At 36.4% G+C, this 20,948-nt stretch overlaps 1 protein-coding gene across 5 annotated transcripts in view; it reads right to left on the bottom strand.

Annotated features, from left to right (window-relative positions):
* The window catches only part of ADGRB3 (adhesion G protein-coupled receptor B3), a 747,311-nt gene that overhangs the window by 378,587 nt on the left and 347,776 nt on the right, over positions 1-20,948 (bottom strand). For all 5 annotated transcript variants that reach the window (XM_050787501.1, XM_050787503.1, XM_050787500.1 and 2 more), the window contains one exon: positions 11,647-11,841. In XM_050787501.1, the coding sequence (XP_050643458.1) occupies positions 11,647-11,841 (195 nt within the window). The remainder of the gene's footprint in view (positions 1-11,646; positions 11,842-20,948) is intronic.

Here is a 20,948-nt window from a genome sequence, read left to right as displayed (position 1 = left end):
AATATTAATAGAGAATGAAAATCATACACAGGGGTCAGGTAAAGTAGGCTTTGGTCCCACAGTGGTTCTGTTACATGAGTTGTACTAAAAATCAAGGTCTAGCTTTGTCCACTGAGTGGAAAATAAAGTATAGGAGAGTAAGAGTAAAAACAGGAAGATTAGAATGCAGTTTGTCGTAATTATTGAGGCCAGAGATGACAGCAGCTTGGTTTAGAGAAACGACATGATGACAGATTGCACGGGAGAAGAAGCACAGATTCAAAGGTAAGGCTTTGGTTCATAGCTCAGGTAGCTGAGGGTGATGAGTTAGCCATGCTACCACATAAGAAGCAGCAGTGTTGAGAAGAGAAAGTGACCTTTGTTTTGTTCAAGTTGAGTATGAGGGATCTAAAACATAGCTAAGAAAAGAGACCCAGTGGACAGGTTTAACTACAAGCCTACAGTTCAAGAGGAAAAAATTTGTGAACAATTAAACTGGAGGCTTTTGAGACAAAAAAAAAGAAAACAAAATTAATATTATCATGACTAGAGCTGAGTGGCATGAAGTCATAGTTAAAATATAGAAGGTAAATTCATAAGAAGAGAAATAAATAAAAAAATGATGAGGAAGTAAGAAAGAAAGCAGGACAGACAGGTAACAGAATAATATGAATTTTAAATCCCAGCTCTTTGGGAGGTCTAGGTGGGTGGATCACCTGAGGTCAAGAGTTCGAGACCAGCCTGGCCAACATGGTGAAGCCCTGTCTCTACTAAAAATAAAATAAAATTAGCCAAGCATGGTGGTGCACGCCTGTAATCCTAGCTACTCAGGAGGCTGAGGCAGGAGAATCGCTTGAACCCGGGAAGCAGAGGTTGCAGTGAGCCAAGATCACGCCACTGCACTCCAGCCTGGGTGACAGAGCGAGACTCCATCTTAAGAAAAAAAAAGAAAAAGAAAAAAAAAAAAAGAAGACTCTCCACTGCTAAGATTAATTCAGAGGAGACAGACCATTCCTTTAACTAGGTAAAAATCCAGTGTTCAAAATATAGTGTATAGGTTGGTGCAAAAGTAAATGCGGGTTTTTTGTTTTCCATTAAAAACTGCAATTACTTTAGCATCAACCTAATAGTAGATCTCATTTTTTGTTTTGCCCTAATGCACTTGGCTGATAACATTTGCATGTGTGATACATAAAACCATGAATACATCCATATTATAGATTAAAGAAGGGATCACAGGTTCCCTGTGTTATGGCTGCGACTTTACCTCATAGCATCCTATTCTATTCAAGAAAGTATACTGAAATGAAATTAAGTAAGAACAACATTATTATGGAAATCATCTTGAGTTTACTCTTTTCAAAAAAATACTAAGTAATCTCTAAAGAGTGCTCTAGGTACCTTTTTTGGTAATAGGTGAATAGGCAAAATAACTCCTAATCAAGCAAGACCAAGAGGCCCAATACCATGGTTTAGACCTTTTATCCAGAATGTCTATCAAAGCAGCACATCAACTGAGCATTAGTAACTGAAAACTAACAAGGATTCAGAAGGGCAGAATATTATAATATAGGATGTCATCTAGCAGGTTTCAGAAACCAAGGCATAAGAAGAATATAATCTAGATTCAAAAATCTGAGCCACTGGAAAACTGGGAGACAAAAGATAGGGGGACATCTGAAGGACAAGGATATCAAGGTCAGCAGTGGGATCTGCAGCAGACCAGATGGCCTGACCTGACAGTGGTGTTCAGAGGGCTTCTGATGGCAGGGCTGGACTGACTCTGCTCTCCCACTGCAACCTGCCAGACCAAAAGGAATGTGAGAACAGATAATTGAAACTAATATCTCCTAATAGTCACTAGGTTAGGGGAAAGAAGTCTTTAAGAACACCCTTTATATATATATATATATATATATATATATATATATATATATATATATATACATATACATATATACACACACACACACACACACACACACTTCTTTTAGCACTGACTCATTTGAAAACTGCACAAGAACAATGTTCCAGGAATCACTGTCTTTCACACTAATCTCATTACCTTGCCATGATGTAAGAGAGTTTCACCTGTGGAGTCCCAGAATGGCTCAGATGGGGAATTTTTTATACCATGCTCTCAGTATCTCTGAGTTATCTTTAGGATCAAGGATTCCAACAAGAGGTAACAGAGTAATTCTGCTGTGAGGTATACTAGATGGGATGAGGCTAAGTGGAAAGAATAAGCCATCCAATCTTTAGTGCTTTGAGGCATGAGCTCAGTATTGCCTACAGTCCTCTTTTAAAAATGAAAGGTAAAAATAGTTAGTGATACTAATACCATTATATATGATTTTTCCCCAGACATAGCCTGAGAGAACAGCCAATGTTATAAAAACATCATAATTTAGTGAGACAAAATCATCATCATATTCAGACAGGAGATGCTTCTTAAGTGAGGAAGAAGGTAAGGAGTGATTCCTCAAGTTTGGTAGACCTGGCTGATACACCTAAGGGCCACCATGTGAGAGAAGCCTGCACACATCTCAAGTTTAGACCCTTACAAGACTACAGGCAGTAGTCACAGCAGGTCCAGTCCTGAAGAAAGATGACTGATACAGACCCCTTCAATAAAAGAAAATTCTCATAGTCCTTCAAGATTCCTTGTTATAGGCTCACTGTATCTCAGCACCCCGCAACCCACTCCAAAATCTTTATGTTAAAGTCCTAGTACCCAGTAGCTCAGATGTGATTGTCTTTGGACATAGGGTTGTTAAAAAGGAAATTAAGTTAGAAAGAGTGAATCAGTGTGGGCCCTAATCTAATCTGACTGGTGCCCTTTAAGAAGAGGAGATTAGAACACACAGAGAGACACCAGGGATGCAAGTGTGTAGAGAAAAAGACCATGTGAAAAAGACAGAGAGAGAAGGCAGCCATCTACAAGCCAAAGAGAGAGGCCTCCTGAGAAACTCAACCTGCCGAGACCTTGATCTTGGAGATCTAGCCTCCAGAACTGAGAGAAAATTAATGTTGTTGTTTAAGTCACTCAGTTTGTGGTATTTGTTATAGTAGCCCTAATACACCAAAACACTCTTCAATAAAAACTTTTTAAAACAGAAAAATATTTGATAATAAATGGAATCACAATATAAAACCATTTGTAACTTTTGCTAATGCAAATCTCAATATTTTCTTGACTCTGAAGAAAATAATAGGAGCTTTGGAAAGGGTAAAACTAGCAGTCTCATGTTTTATTGTATTTTTAAAGAACTTGATCAAACTAATGTATTTACTCCACATGGCATTTACCAATTGATACACTGCACTTTATACATTCTTCAAACTACTTTACCTCTCTTCCTCTTCCCATATGGCTGTGGTGCATACTCCCGGCTCTTCTATGGAGCTTGTTAGTTTCCCTCAGTCACCAGCTATCTTCTAGATTCGTTCATGGTAGGATGTAACCATGTTGGGTTGTGAAGCAAGATCTGTTGCTTCATATTTCACCCACTTAAGAAAGTTATTTCCCATTAAATTTCTTATTTTCATATTTACAATAAGGGTGGGGTTTAAATACTATCTAGAAAGTTATGCTAGTTACGTTAGGCTCTCTCTACCACAGAGAAATGATAGTAAATCTTCTCAGGCTGTTAAGCATTGAAAACAGCAGCCATTTAGATGACTTGGAGTGATTGTTGACTGGGAGCTACTGTCTTGTACCTGGCTTATTTTCTACTGAGCCAGGCATCCTGGCTATTGATTGAAGCAATTTTTCTCATCCCCTTGCTCTCTAACTACAAAATGGCCCTTCAGTGTTGACCTTAAAGAAGAGTGCTGCTTTTTTGTTTCCATTTTCCCTGATACATTTCCTGCCCTTTTCTTCCATAATAAGTGAAAAAAAAAAAAAAAAAAAAAGCAGTGCCCACACTCCCTTAGGTGGTTCCATGAGAAACATTCAACCTTTCTTTCTTGGCAGGAGAGATATCAAATATACATCTGCATTGGCAGTAGCTACCTGTGCTCCAAGGACTGTAAATTTTTGCTCTATTTTTGTCTTGTTGGATGATAATAATAGTCACATTTCTTGAGACCTACCAGGTGTCAGGTACTGAGTAAGTATTTCACACAGTAAGTTTAACCTTCACATGAATCCTATAAGGTGGGTACTATTATCCCATATTGTTGAATAGAAAATGGAGGCATAGAGTGGTTGAATAACTTGTCTCAGATCACAGAGCTAACAAATGTTAAAGCCACATCCGGAAGCTCAGAGCAAGTACTCTTAGCCATCACACCCTACTCCCCTGCTTCCATTCCCTATCTCCGTTACTCATGTTTGAGAAAATTATTAGCCTTTCTGGTTACATAATGCCTGTCGAGCAGAGGATCTCAAGGTATCAGGTTGTGTCTTAAAGGCTAGAGTTGTACTGTAATTCGAAACCAGAAAAGCCTCCCCAGATCTTATTTAGTCAACAAAATTATACTACCTCTACAGATGAGGTCTATCATTATATGAGGGTATTATATTATCATATTAATAGCTGCTTCCACATTTATCAACCCAATCTTTAATATAAAAAAGCGAATGGTGTCTGGCATTAAAACCAATGGAGAAATCATACTCCAAGGTCTTCACCAAGTGACTTAATCTATTGATAATCAGCATGGGAGTAATCCACGGTGCAACATATCTGCTTGCTCATCAAGTGTTTTAAGATAAAAGATGTGGCCAGGCACAGTGGCTCACATCTATAATCCTAGCGTTTTGGGAGGCCAAGGTGGGTGGATCACGAGGTCGAGAGATCGAGACCATCCTGGCCAACATGGTGAAACCCCGTCTCTACTAAAAATACAAAAATTAGCCAGGCGTGGTAGTGTGCGCCTGTAGTCCCAGCTATTCAAAAGCCTGAGGCAGGAGAATCGCTTGGAGGTTGCAGTGAGCCGAGATCGTGCCACTGTACTCCAGCCTGGCGACAGAGAAAAACTCCATCAATCAATCAATCAATCAATCAATAAAGATGCTTGGTTTTGTTGAAATTACTACTTCTGCTTTCAATTTAATTCCTTGATCACCTATCTCTGAATCATTTGTTTAGAATATAGTCTGAACTTAAAAAAGAAATCAGAAAACTAAGGTTAGAGCTTCCTATTTAATCTCAGCTATTGAGAAACAAATTTCTTAAACCCAGGGGATGTATCAGATAAACAAGTAGCATTCCAATGTTGAGTAATGACCTGTTTCAAGGTCATGATTAACTTTTCTTAATGAAATAGAAAATAATGGAGAATACCAGAGTGTATTATTACACATAGTGAGGTAAATATTATTTTGGAAAACTCTACTTTTCAACTGCATGTTAATGTAACTGTGTGTTTTACAGCAGGTCACAGTAAAAAAACATTGGGAAAACACTGATCTTCTGTTAGGTCCACAGAAGTAGGAACATGCCTGGGTAGAAACTGGTCCTTGCATTCAGATAAGTTTCAGGAACACAGTACACTGTGAGGGTCTGTGGACATTTCTATGTGTGTATTTTTTCCAATATTTTCTTTCTTCATCTCCCAAATCTAAACTGTTTCAAGGGCCTTTCTTTTCTTCACTAAGACATGTTCTCTTCCTTTCTCATATCTAGGTCACTGCCACAGCAACTCCATGGGCTTATTCCCCCTCCTTCCCTACTCTTTCTCTACTCACCAATCCATGTTATTTACCTTTTCAGACCATCTTTCCAAAAACTGTCTTTATATTTAGTAAATCTGTTTATAGTGAACCAAGTTCAAACTCTTTTATGTGGCCTCAACTTTCCTGCCTTTATGATCTGCATTTTCCACCATGCATCCTATTTTCCAAAATATTTTCCAAAGTAGGATGCATGGTGGAAAACGCAGATCATAAAGGCAGGAAGGTTTTTCTAATGGACGTGCCATTCTTACACTACTTCTATGCTTTTGACTGCATAGTTTAATTATTGAGTGTTTCTGTACCTAATTTGCTTCTCCAAATTCTATCTTAAGTCCTAACTCTCCCAAGGCCTTTTTTTTTTTTTTTTTTTTTTTGAGACGGAGTCTCGCTCTGTCGCCCAGGCTGGAGTGCAGTGGCCGGATCTCAGCTCACTGCAAGCTCCGCCTCCCGGGTTCACGGCTTTCTCCTGCCTCGGTCTCCCGAGTAGCTAGGTCTACAGGTGCCCGCCACCTCGCCCGGCTAGATTTTTTTTGTATTTTTAGTAGAGACGGGGTTTCACCATGTTAGCCAGGATGGTCTGGATCTCCTGACCTCGTGATTCGCCCGTCTCGGCCTCCCAAAGTGCTGGGATTACAGGCTTGAGCCACCGCACCCGGCCTTTTCCCATGACTTCTTTACTTACTGCTGTTGTTCAGACCTCTTTCAAAAATTCATAGAAGTGGAACATGCTATACTTATATCAGTGTAGCCTCACTCAAGTCATTTTTTTCTTCTACATAACTTCTATATAACTCAAGTTATTATAAGCAGCTTGAGGGCAAGACCCACGTTTTTCTTCTGCGCTGGTAATTAAAATACTAGCAATAATGACATTATGTAGTACCCACTATGTGCCAAGTAATTAATAAATATTATGTATGGACTCATATATTTCTGAGCCTCACCTTATCCCTGGAAAATAGATAACAGTTAACCTTCTGATTAAATATTTATATTTCTGAATTCACCTATGTGTTAAAATTTATTTGTAAGATTGAAACTAAAATGCACAGCACCATCATAGCCAACGGTGGACATGCACAAAGTGGTAAAAATTTTGAGTTGGCCAATGTGCATGTTTCTAGCTGAGGTCTAACATGATGATGCCCTGCCTTTTTGTTTTAACCCTTATCTTATAACCAAGTATCCATTTCAGATCTTTTTACTGCCACATGTTTCATACTTTTGGGGCTTTTTTATGTTGTTGATTTCACTGCTTAAAATGAGCCCAGAATGGTGCTGAAGTAGTATCTAGTGATCTTAAGCACAACAAAGGTATGCTATACTTTACATAGAAAATAAGTATGTTAGATAAACCTTCTTTAGGCATGAGATAAAGTGCTGTCGGCTATGAGTCCAATGTTAGTGCATCAACAAACATACATTAAATAAGGTGCATTTTAAGTGAAACACACATAAAACAAAGTCATTTTGATTGGTGATGAAAATGTTGTGACCAGATTCTCAAAGGAACTTAATCTTGTATTTCCCTTTGGAGCAATGGTTCAGTATTTGTTAATTCAGAGTTTGCTGTAATGTTATAGACTACACCTATCACAAATAATGAATTGACTATTATCTCTTCTTTATTTCTTTTTTTACAGAAACTAAGAAATAAGGTAGACAAAGATTAAGTAACATGCCTGAAGATACCAAGATAGTTGGACAGGATGAAATTTGATTTTAAATATGTCTGATTAAATTTTATCAAGTCTTAAAGTTTCTGGAGCAAGCAGTGCAAACTCAATCCTCTATTGATAGAGTAAGACTGAGTTGAATTATTTCAGTGGTCAAAAAAAAGTAAACAAACAAGTTTTCTTTTTCTTTTTTTTCCTCTGAATTAGATATTCAGAGCATTTTTCTAATATTTTGTGAACCAATGTAAGTTCCTCAAACATTATTATATTACCTTTAGTTATTCATTTATTGTATCAACAAATATTTGAGTGTCTACATGCTTCAAGTACCAGGGTAAGCCCTAGGGACAAAATAATCTCTCAACAAGCTTAAAAGATATTGCTGAAGGCAGACCTAGCAACAATAATTATGATGTTGTGTATGAAAGTGCTATAGTACGGATGTTTACAAGATTTCAAAAGTCCACAGAAGTAGAAAAAATCTAACCTGCCTGGGATTGGGTGAGAAGACTTTTGAGAACAACAACAACAAAAACGACCTTTAAGCTGGATCTTAAAGAAACATATGTCAGATTAGAAAAGGGAGAGCTAGGCCGGGCGCGGTGGCTCAAGCCTGTAATCCCAGCACTTTGGGAGGCCGAGACGGGCGGATCACGAGGTCAGGAGATCGAGACCATCCTGGCTAACACGGTGAAACCCCGTCTCTACTAAAAAATACAAAAAACTAGCCGGGCGCGGTGGCAGGCGCCTGTAGTCCCAACTACTCGGGAGGCTGAGGCAGGAGAATGGCGTGAACCCGGGAGGCGGAGCTTGCAGTGAGCTGAGATCCGGCCACTGCACTCCAGCCTGGGCGGCAGAGCGAGACTCCGTCTCAAAAAAAAAAAAAAAACAAAAAAAAAAAAAAAAAAAAAAAAAAAAGAAAAGGGAGAGCTACAACACATAGCTTTAATGAATAGTCTTGGAGTTATGGCAGTCCAAAGGTTTGGAAAAGAATATGCTTGAAGGGAAAAGTTTTTGAAATATGTTCTAGTAGTTTTCTAAAATAAAATTATTACTGTGGCTTATCATTCCAAAACATATAAGCACATTTTCATTGTATGAGGTTTTTACAATGTTAACATCTCATAAATCAGGATGGGACTTAAAATGAAAGTCAGATTAGTATTGTCACAGGTATACACACAGCAGTTTTTCTTACTTACAGGGCATAAAATTACGGTGTATATTATAGTTAATATTGTCCAAACCAGGATAAAATATAGTTTTATACTCATATCCAAAGATGGGTACTTTCAGGAAAGAATAAGATCTTAGAGGGAGCTTCACCTTATGACTCAGGGGCTGACCAGGCAAAGCCTCTGCAGCCACCTCTTTAGGGAACAGCTGCATATGCTGCATTCACTTCTCCTCTTAGAGATCTGGTGAGTGACTAGTTGAAAATAGTGATAAAGTCATAAATTACTTTCTTTGTTTCTTCTCTTTTACTGATCTATTTCAGTTTTGGCATCAACAATAAATAATGGGTATCATATATATGCTTTGATATGGACTTAATCATAATATGCAACAGCTGCCAAAGAGTTAAATGGCTACATGCAGACAGAGTAATGAATGAACGGAAACAGCTTTGCTGGTAGTTAACCCATGTTTCTTATGGAAGTAATTGTGCCCATTTTCATGGAATTCGGTGTTGATTTAGTAACGTGATACTTTTGGGATTTAGCCATGCATTTTTCTGTGAAATAAACAGCAGTGATACTTTTTTACTTTGATAAGTTCTAATTATCTTCACTGGATAATCATGATGGAATAAGGAAAAGCTAAACACTGTTTTGGTTTAAGAAAAATGTAGGGGTTATAGATGTTGTTTCTTCTTTTCTCCATTGTCAATGGCAGCAAATTATTGCTCTTAGTAAAAGAGGACATTAACTCCAAGAACTTAAACTGCAGTGGCTCATGTGATTGTAATGCTGTCCTTCAGTAAGGTGAATAATCTGGGAAAAGATTAACTTCACAATTTTATTAATTTCTTAAGGTGAATACACTGTTCTGATTTGTGAAGTTGTCAAGTTTCATGTTAAAGTAATGAAAGAAGATAACTGTACTAACGTTAAAAAATAGATTTGTTGTGAATTCATTTAGGGGATGATAACAATAATAACTTATATAGTTTGAAATTTTAAGGGTAAACATATAATTCTATGGATTTGTTAGTTAAAATACTTACATAAATCTCTCACATCCTGAATTACTATTATCAAACACAGATAGATAATATAAAAACAAATACAAGAACAAAGTTTCTTAGTGGTATTTAGAAACCCTGCTGAATTAAATTTTTCATGAACAAGTTTTCCCCATAGGTCAAAAAATAAGTTACCTTTTAGAAATAATAATGATAATTAAAAACAGGAGTCATTTTAACCAAAGGACCTCATGTGTTGGGAGGAATCAGAAAGACTTATCAGAGTTGAGCTAGAATTATGACAGGCAGATATGGAAGAGGAAGGAATTTAAGATGAGGAGGGCATTCCAGATCCTCCAAAAGACACCAGTAAAGTTAACGACATAGGACAATGCAGCTGACATTTGTGAGGCGATGACGAGGATACCAATGGGCTTAGGACTTTGTGTATACTTCCTTTGATGAAGTGGGATGGAAAGAGAGAAACCTATTTCTGACTACACTAAAATGAAACAAGATAACTAGCCAAATTGCTCTATTTAATCAAACCAGCTAACGTCCATGACTAAGCAACTGGTTAATAGAATTGTTCATTGAATTTATGCACACAAATAAGCTGCTCAGTCAAAATATGTTCTAAATATAATCTGGTCATCTTAATTTCTTGAACTTCCACACATAAAAATTTTGAAGCCCTACACTTCTGAGAGTTAGAGATTCTTTCATAGAGTACTTTGCCTAATGTTTCAACTGTGAACAGAGTTTATGAGAATTTTTTTGAAATCACAACCTGTATTTTCTGTCAAAGACTTTAAATGCTATTTTTAATGTACATATTAATAGAAGCATTTCAGAACTACAGGGAAAAGTACTTGGTTATTTTATTAACATTTAAAACTTAGGAAAAAGCCTGTTTCATCTTTATAAGAGAAAAAGCATCTTTGAAATGCTCAAATGATAATAATCTTCCCATCCACTCCAGGAAATGTACTTTTACAATTACAATTTTAAATACGGACAATGGGGATATAATATAGAATTCAGCACCAATAATTCTCATAGCAGTTTCTTTCAGCAGTATATGCATATGATTTTAGCAATATATGTACCCCTATACAAATTAGGGTGTCAGTATTATTTATGAATGATTCCACAATTCCAAAAGCCTTCTTTTCCTCTTTCCCTCAGTAGCTAATTAAAACAAAACAAAACAAAACAAAAAAATCCTGTATTTTCCAAGTGAAATACAAATAAACTTACAAATTTAGAGTAGGCTGAAGGAACACAATACCTAATCTGGGAGTTTTGCCAAACCTTTATTTTAATGAACTTTATGCAGAGATACAGTAAGAACATTATGCTGAAAATGCAGAAATCAACTCAACATTCTTTGTAGGAGGACCTTTTAATCTACACCATAAAAAGAGTTAATCTGAAATGCAAACTGTAGTTGCATTAAAGATGCTTTGCTTGCCATTCAATAAGCTTTGCTTTAATGGCAAAGGCAATACCGACATTGGGTGAGTACTTAAACTTTATTGTGGAAATAAATGACATTGTTCTAAAAGTCTTCCAAGACAAGAAAAATATGCATGAGAAGTTACTGAATTTCTTATTTTCTTAGCTAGAACAATTTTCTATTTGCCTTATATTTTTAGGGAATAGTTTGATAAAATTAAATATGTTTTCCTCCCACTAATAGCAAAATCCTAAACAATCTTTCAACTATCTTTTTTGCATGTTATAGTTAATGTATTTTCATTATGCTTAATGCACTTTTAATAGTCTCCTATGGCAAGATGGTATATTAAATGTGGGAATAAAAGATCCATGATACCACCTTGAATTTTCTACAGTGCCTTTTATCCGGGGGCTCAAAGCACTTCACACATGTTCTCATTCAGTATCTCCTTGAGGTGTAATATATGCATTTTATGGGCGAGGACACTGAGGTGGAGAATGACTGAGGGAATTGAGGTCATTTCCAGAGCTCACACTAAGCACAACCTGGATGAGCATTCTCTCCCTTCAGCCTGCCTCCAAGATGGCTGCACTGGCTTCATGGGACCAAACACTGATTGCATCTCCACTAGCCTTTTCCTTCATGAACTTGTCTCTCTTACCTGGACACCATCAGATGCAGGGATGTAACTTGCCCTTTTAAATGTGTCTGTCACGTTTCTCAGGATCTCCACAGACATCAGAAGATCGCCTGCATAGAAATTTTTTCTCTGAGTTAAATCCAATAGTGTCTTGGTCACCTGGGACATTCCATCACCTGCCAGCATTCGCTGTCCCTTAGCAAGGTGCTCTTTAATCTGTGATGGTCAAAAGAACAGAGAAAACATCAGAATCTTCATTACCATTTATCTGAATAACTTCAACAAACAACTTTATTTAAAATTGCTCGGTCAACTTAAAATAGCCTTGCAATGCTTGGGAGGATTTGAAAACTGTAAATTGTGTGTATCCCATACTCAGATGGATAAACATCCAGCATGCAAGAATTAATGAGTGTATACTTTTCGTCAGGCTTGACAAACTTGCCATTTCTAGTTAGAACACACAATTCAACACATTCGGGAAAATGTGTATTAATTTAGGTTCTTAATTGGAGTAAAAATCAAAAATACTTTAGCATGTGGTAAACATGGGGGACTGTTTAGTAAGGTGTGATCAGAGATGGGAGATTATAAACACTTCAAAAATAGCCATTTTTACTTACAAACTGAGCTTATTAACTTTTGCCTTGCCTCTTAAAATGAACAGATTATAGAGCAGCAAAGAAAGTTATTAGCAGTACAATTTTACTTAAAATATCTTTAAACTTTGGAGATTTACTATGACATGATAGAAAACCAGATTGCTTTAGCTTTATTAAAAAAAACCAAAAACCAAAAACCAAAAAACAGCAAAAACAATTAAACTCTCTGCTGGGTCTTCAGCAACAGAATGAACTATTAAAATGCAAAGCTTAAACTAGTTTGATGGCCAGAGAAATGTGCTGCCAATTCTCACATTTGCTTGTTGTATAGTTCAAGGGAGGAAAAATATCTTAAAATGCAAAAGAATAGTAAGGTAAGAGAGGGTAAAGAAAGAGCAAGAATCCATTATACTTTTACTTGTTTACTGAAAGTTTAATCTGTACCTTTTCTTTGCTAAATTTGTTATAAAATTAACTTAAAAAATCACGAAATAATAATGAACAGGCCAGAGAAACGTTAAAGTACATTAATTGTAATTATCAATTTCCCATCAAGAACTGTGCCAACAAATCTTTTAAAGTAGGGCAATCAATCTGAACTAATCAAAAAAGTATAAATTTTCTAAGTATTATATTTCAAAAAGTGTTGAAATCTCAGATATTTTCCTTTTCTTTTTCTGTAAAGATGTCTAAAACAATTTTGATAAAATAAAATTTTCAGAGACATACTTTATTTCCATTGTGTTATGCTAAAAGTCATAACATATTTAGGTACTTTACTTTTCTCTATTTTCTTCTTTCATTTCCTTTCATCTCTCTTTGGTAGCTGCCATCAACCATAGACTAAAACCCAAATGATTGACACGGCATCAGTAATCCAGCTCTTGCCTATCTCTATAGTGTCAATGCTAATTGCTTGGTAATGGAGTGGTATTCACGTATTTATTCATGAAAGAGACACAGCACTGGCCAATAAGAAGGACATGAACCCTCAAAGTAGAAGCCAGCTGGTTTCTACTTTGTACCAGGCTGTACCACCAGGCTGAACTCCAGTCCTGCTTCTAAACTACTGGTAATTATTTGTAATTTTCTGTTCAGGTCATGTGTTTCATGACTTCAGATTTTTGCAATAGATATCCTACCCTCTTTTCTTCCATGGTCTCTTGTTTAAAAACCACTCATATTTAGTTCTTGTTCTTCTAAATAACTAAACAGAGTTAATCAAAGCCTTCTCTTGTTATCTCTTAAACAGACATGACTTTTATCACAGAGAATGGTAATTATTTGCTTAAATATTTTTCTGTCCCAATAGTCTTTCTGACACTTGAGGGTAGGCTCCCTGCCTTATTCACAGTCTTAGCAAACAGCACAGCAAAATTTTGCTGCAGTGAATTCAGTTGTTATGCCCTAAGTACAGCTTTGTGGTGCAATACAATGGAATGGACTTTAGAGCCAGGGGTGCCTAGGTTTGTGTTTCAACTTTGCAGCTTATTATCCATGTAATTGAGTTCATTGGAGACTCAGTTTACCATGTCTCCTCTAAGATTTGAAAAATGGATCTATATATTAAAAATGTTTTAAAAGTAATTTTCTTAACACAATTAAACCCACACAAGCCTAAGATAATTAGCAGAAGCTAGAGCATACAGGAAAGCATATTGCTCTCCCATGGTCTGTGTGCCCTACATGCTCTAGTTCCTGTGGACTTCTTCCCCCTTCCCCGGCATTTGCTGTGTTTTAGTGGCACTTGTCTTTTTGCTCTTCCTCAATAACATTAGGTACATGCATATCTCAGGGCCCTTGTCTTGCTTTTTTCTTTCTTTCTTTTTTTTTTTTTGGCGGGAGTGGGGTCGGGGCGGGTGTGGGTGGTGGGGACCTTGAATAGTCTTTCCACAAGCATTCATATACTTTTTGTCACCTTCTCAGAAAGGTCTTACCTGACTTCCTACCTAAAATGGAATCCTTGTCATTCTCAGTCATCTCGTCAGACTTCATCGTGCTCAACCTTACCTGCCATTGTGCCATCTATGTCTTGGTTTATTCATTTTTCTTCCTGTGCCATTAAGATATTAATGTAAGCCTTCTGAAGGAGGAGGTTTTGTTTATTATTTTATTCCCATTATCTAGAAGTTTATTCAATATACTGAATGAATGAGTTAAAGGAATGAATGGGTTAATGAATCAACATCCATCTATGCTTACATTGTTAGGTCATAGGATTAAGTTAGGCACACTTGAAAGACGTAACTCACTCATGGACATAGTCCATAGGAAACACTGGTAACAAATAGCATGAGACAAACACACTACATAACTTAAAGAGGTAGTGCTGCTTTTGAGCTGAAAAATGTCTGGTGCTCTAGCTGCACTTGTCCTTTTGCTCTTCCTCAATGACATTAGGTACAGGCATGTCTCAGGATATACATGAAGTATGAGGAAGGTTTTGAAGAGAAATGAAGCTAATAGAGTCTAACCTAAAAAAAGTCATAAAATTCAGTCCTCAGTTTTGTGCTGGCAATGCAAATCACAGCTGTGATACTCAAAGCTGCAGAAGATTAAATTGTTCTCCATTAGGAATAGAATGTAGCAATGGTTGCCACGGTAAATAATTAATGTCTGACTGCCTCAAATCGGCCCTTTCTCTATTATTTTGGCAACCCATACCTGTGCCTGTGAGGGATTTAACCTGTACAGATCTAATGTATGCTTCTCCTCAAACAAAAACATCACAACATAGAATTGAATCTTGAGAAATAAAACATTTAGACATGCTTTCTGTTTGCATTAAAAATAGTTACAGAAGGTACTGGATGGCTCAACTAATATGAAAGCCAGTCTGTCACGTCTAGGTCAGCATCAAATCTGGCCCAAGTCAGTAGTAAATTAACGTCATTACCATCTGACAGCTGCTTAGAAGGCTTATGTAGAATGAGTTGTTGTCAGTCCAGCTCTTAGCAAACAGGTGCCCAGATGACAACACCAGCTCTAACAATTGACACTGATTAGCATCCTTCCTGGCATTGTCGGTGAAAAGCACTCGGGACAAATACCTTGTAATATTTTCACACACTGGTGAGACTATTCATTGCCTTTATACAGGGTATAAAGAATGTTTGAATAAGATACGTTTCTGTCCAGAATGTATTTAGTTGAAAGACAATTTCCTAGTTCTTGATCTTCTATCCACAACACATACGTACTGTGAAGAGCTCTCTCTCTCTTCCTTATGTCTACCATTTTTTTTTCTTTTTTTTTTTTTCCTTATGTCTACCATTTCACCACCTATTTCCTAGAATGACATGTCCAAGTTTATCTGCTAGATTGTTTTCCATTTTTTCTTTCTGGATTATGAAGTTGAGAATCAATGGGTTTGCTCATCTTACCTCTTCTCTGTTTCAAACTGTCCTTTATTTGCATTCTACTTCTCCTCCTTTGTTGTTGTCTCTATGGTTTAATTATATGGTTATTCCTAAGATTTTGAATCCCATCCAATCCCTTCTTCAATATTTCTCTCTCTCAAAAAAAAAAAAATGGCCTGATATCATACATCTTATTTAAATACCAACTTCTCTTATTGCTACTTCCTTTCAACTACTGTCTTCTCCCTAGTTCTCTTCAAAATCAATATCAGAGGTACAAAATTTGGTTTGAGCCCAACAACTTTTTAAGTTGTAAATTAAAATTTCCAGTTACCTACAAAGTATGCTTTCTGGAAATCTTGCTAGTATGTCATGTTTATGCAGCAGTTGTAATCATAAAATCTAGATTTAAATTGTGGTTCTACTACGTATTACAAAGAACCACTGGAAAAATTATTTAACTCTCTCCTAGGATGATTTATATGTAAAAAGGAGAAAATAATCACATTGTTATTATGATGGGTTAATGTAAAAATAGAGGTTAAAGGTGGACATTCAATGACTGTTTCTTCTTCTCCCAAATTCAAGATCCAGTTTCTCTAAATACTAGCTTATGCAGTGTTTCTCTTCTCCCTCCTTTTCCTATAGACACGAGATGGATCCTGGTATAGGTCTTCAGTACTTAACTTCCAGAAGGTTAATTCTTTCTTCAACTGAATCTAATTGGCTATTTATTCTATTCATTAATTTCAATGACAATATTTCACTTATAGAAGTTCTGTTTAAAGTTTTTCATATTCTTTAATTATTTAACTGTGATTTCTGTTCGTTCACATCTTAATGATTTTAAACAATATATTATAGTTTTTAAAATATTTTCTATTCTTTTAAATTTCTTGTTTTGCTAAGTCTCTTGATTCCTGCATTTGCTGATTCTTACTCATAATGTTTTGCTTTGTGATATTTATAATTATTGTAAACTTATATTCAGTGGGATATATTTATCTTTTGGGAGCCCCAAGTGCCTGGTTTGTGAAACAGTTGTTAGAGATGCTTTTGAGTGCATTTCTCTGGGAGTGGAACCTTCAGGCAGTTCATTGGTCCTGAATCAATTTATGCAAATTTTCATGTTAATTCCATCTGTTCTTGGTTCAGACTAGGAATTTCCATTTCTGAAAGGCAATTTATTTCCTCTTCTCCAAGAAACTCTGTATGAATTACAAATTTCTTAGACATATTGCAGGCCTGAGAATGCATAAGGTTTTTCTACTTCATGAGGCTAGAGCAGCAATACAGTGCCTGGTCATTGCTGGAGGCTTGGAAGGGCATCACTGCTTGTGTGAGAAGTGTTGTTAGCATCCTCACGAAGGCTTTAGGACCTCGGCTCCTAGCACCCAGGGCTTGTGTATGATCTAACATTCCAGTAGCTTTTTCCTATGGTTCTGGCTTTGATATCCTCCTGTGTTAATTTCCAATACCACAGGATTCCTAGGTCTTTCTTTTGAGAGAAGCTATAAGTCAATATTTGAAAATATATACTTCCTATAGTTTATGCAGAAGTCATTATGATCTATAATGGTCAGCTTGGTTCACCCCACTGCTTTATTATGACTACTACAGGTACCCTAGTAACAATCTGTTTAAACTTCTCACCATTTCACCCTGCAATAATCATGGATTCTGTCTTTGCTCCCTGACTCATGCTATTCTATTACTTTAAATGCTCTCCCAAAATCCGCTCCTTAAATTGTTCTCTCTCTTTTCTCCTTCATGAATTCTTTTCGGATAACTGCAGTCATGATATGATCTCTATTTTCAGGCTCACAGAAGTAATCTTGCATATCTCATATCACTATAGTGTTTGTCCTGTTATCCATTCCACTAGAACATAAACTCTTAAAGAGCCTGTAGTTTCTTCTTCATCTTTGTTTCCCCTATAATCTCTAAAACACTATGTGACACACAAAAGTACCTGTTCAAAGGGCTTGCTGAATTGAACTAAAACTACAGGAGGATTTTTTTACTTTCAGCAACTATAATCCACAAATGTTGGCAAGGTAAAAGCAAGAGTCCATAATTATTCAAAACAAAGAAATACATAATAATTGGAGAACTTTTACATTTCCTGACAGAATTGTCTTGTAAACTATATCCAATTAATATAAGTAGGCAAATGAATTCAGAAATTTTAGAAATCTAAAGTTATATACTTGCTACCTTTAGAAAATGATAACAACAATAATATATCATTCTGACTATATGGCAAGCATGAGAATACATGTTTTAAAGGGGTACCTCACTTGAGCTTTAAAACAATCCTTGGAGGTGCCATAATGATTCACATTTACAGAAGAAGGAGTGGCGACTTAGTAAGGTTAACTGCATTCTCCAGGATTGCATAGCTCCTAAGTAGTGACTATGGAGATCTGAGCCCAGGCAGTCTGATCCGTAGTCCATGTGCTTAGCTAATACTATAAGCTTCACTCAGGTTTTATATGGTGCTTTCATTAGAAATTGTCAAAATACTTATTTTGACAATATTGAAGTGTATTAATATGTTTAATATGTTCAGAATATTTAAAAATCATTATCAACCACGTTTATGTTAAGGAGAAATTCAATATTTTTCCTATGAAGAAACAAAAGACATGAAGCAACTCACTGGATTCTTGAGGTATTGAAAATTATTTGAGTAGTAGTTGTTATTTTGGAATATAATGTGTAAGCATTTCTAAAGCCATTTACCAATACCTATAGAAGATTTTGTAGGTAGATTTACTCAAGTAGAGGTTGAATAAAAACCTAAGGATACCTTAAAGACTCCATTTCCTTTGGGTAGCGTGTTTTGATTATTGCAATTTAATCATGGAAATAATTCAGAAAGGTTTTTTTTTTTTAATTTTCATATTTCCTTTTAAAATTATAATTATCAGCAATTATGCTTGCTCACATTGCAACACTGTGAGCATCACTGCTCCAAAGAACAAGTCTTAAAAGTTTCTGTGTCATTCATATTTACTACTATTGAGAAGATCAACAGTGAAAGGGGGAAAAATGAATCTAAAAATAGTTGCTCTTCAGAGTTCTAGATTAAGCCTCCTTGTTCTTTATATAGAGAGATGTGGAGAGGGTCACGGTTTAAAGAGTAGGTGTGTTTCTGAAATAACCTTATTCTTTTCTTTTCAAGCCTCCCACTGCCAGCCACAGTTGCCGCTATTGTGTGAATCTTAAAAAAAGGTTTATCATAGTTGCTCTGTGCAAATGACACATTTTAAACATCATATATTTATATATTATTTTCAGCATCAACTCCTCCAGTCCATCTGTAAGGTGTATTAAAGGCTTTCGCAGTTCTAAGTGGCTCCAATTAAAATATAATTATACATAGAGCTTTCTCATAAAGCAACAATCTAACTATACATTTTTAAATTTTGTTCATAATCTGTCATATCCTAAGACCAAAGTCACTCATTGGACAATGGTATTTGATTATTTACAAATCTACCTGAAGTCTCCATGAAATATAGAGATTATTCTATATGAAAAAGAAGATATACCCTTAGTTCTGGTAAATGAATATTTCTTAATTTTCCCTATGTTTGATATGAAGAGTTTGTGTTCATCTCAGGGTTGCCCTAAAGTGAAAAGATCAAGTCTGAAAATAAAATCATTGTCTGGAGACAATATGATAGGGCAGATTTGGTCCAGAATTTCACTGCATAAATCATATATGTATCACACAGAACTCAGAATTGTGGGTTGAACAGCATTTGGCCAAAAGTGCTTTGCATATCCCAGTTTCTTGTCTGAGGAATCTCTGAAGTAAGAGATTGGACGGCATGGATTTGAGAACTGTAAACTATTGTTATGGGAATAAACTGAGCCATGGAGAAAACTGAGTCTGGTATTTACTGTGCATATTTTCCTGTAAAACCTGAAGCTTCCAAAAGAATGAGAGCATAGTAAATTTGCCTACCCAATATAAACAATGGATAGCTTTAATTTCAGAGTTTTTGGCTAGAATTTGACAAAACTGCAATCCTGAGCAAAGGACATATGTAGGTGAGACTTCTTGTCTAAACATCAAACAAATCTAGATGTTCTCATAAATATTTTGAGCCAGCAGATGGAACTAGAGCATGCTCTATGAGCTTAAAACAGTATAGTGGCCACAAACTGGCGCCCAAGCTTTTAGGAACCTCCCCCAATCTGAAGCAGAGCACTAAGTAACATGATGTTTCTCTATGGGTTTCTCAATTCTATTTCCATTACTTGACTTTTCTGGTTCTAGGGATTGTATATCAGTCAGAACAGGATAGATTATGCTGTGCTAACTACTTCAAAATCTCAGTACCTGAAAGCAACAAAGGAATATTTATCACACTGCATATGCAACCCACATCATCAGGGAGGCTCTGTTTATTATAGTCCTTCAAGGGCTTGAGATGATGGAGGATAAAAGACCTTGCAATGGCAATGAATGACACTCTCAGGCCTGACACGGCAATAGTCACCTCCATGCACAACCAATTGACCAGAACTAGCCACACAGGTACCTAACATCAAGGGGGTGAGGAAGTACAATCCTCCCATATGCCCAGAAAAGGAAAATCAGGTATCATCTAATATGATATGTTTTGTGATGGTATAATGCTAACTAATTGTCATTTTACTTCTTTGCCTCTCTCTAGTGCCAGTGGATTCATTCATCAAAATATCAACGCTGGATAAAACCTACCACAGTGCTTCTCAAACTTTAATGTGCAGTGAATTACAAGGAGCACTTTTCAAAGTTGCTGATTCTGATAAAGTAGGTCTGGGGAAGAGTCTGAGATGCTACATTTCTAACAAGCTCTCAGGTGCTGCTGATACCTCTGGTCCTCAGAAAACCTTCTGAATAGCAAGCCTTTAACAAATGCCTTCCCTGCACCTGCATTCAAGTACCTCAACTTTGTTGCAGAAAAATCATAACCAAACTGACAGCTATACTCTAAATTCTGTATTTCAGACTTCAGGTTGTATGCAATGCAGCCTGCTAATCCTATTATATTTCTCTAATGGGCTTATTTTCAACCTTCTGGAAATTACTGTTTTATACCTTTTCATCTCTCTTGAAAAGACACACGTTTCCTCCTAAATCCTCACTCTTAGCTAATGATCCTGCCTGATACTAAATGGAGAAAAAAGAATCCATCAGATGAAAACACCATAATCTCTCCCACACAAAACCCACTAAGCTCTTTTCACTGTATTCATCTTTCCCATCTGCTTTCCTCTGGTTATAATGGAGAAAGTATCTTTTCTCCTACCAAAGTCAATTTTTTGACATTTGCTATGGCTAACATTTCTTTTTGCCTTGTTG

This window comes from Macaca thibetana, chromosome 4 (assembly GCF_024542745.1).
Source record: "Macaca thibetana thibetana isolate TM-01 chromosome 4, ASM2454274v1, whole genome shotgun sequence".
Lineage (NCBI taxonomy): Eukaryota > Metazoa > Chordata > Mammalia > Primates > Cercopithecidae > Macaca > Macaca thibetana.
This window is presented reverse-complemented; position numbering and strand designations above follow the sequence as displayed.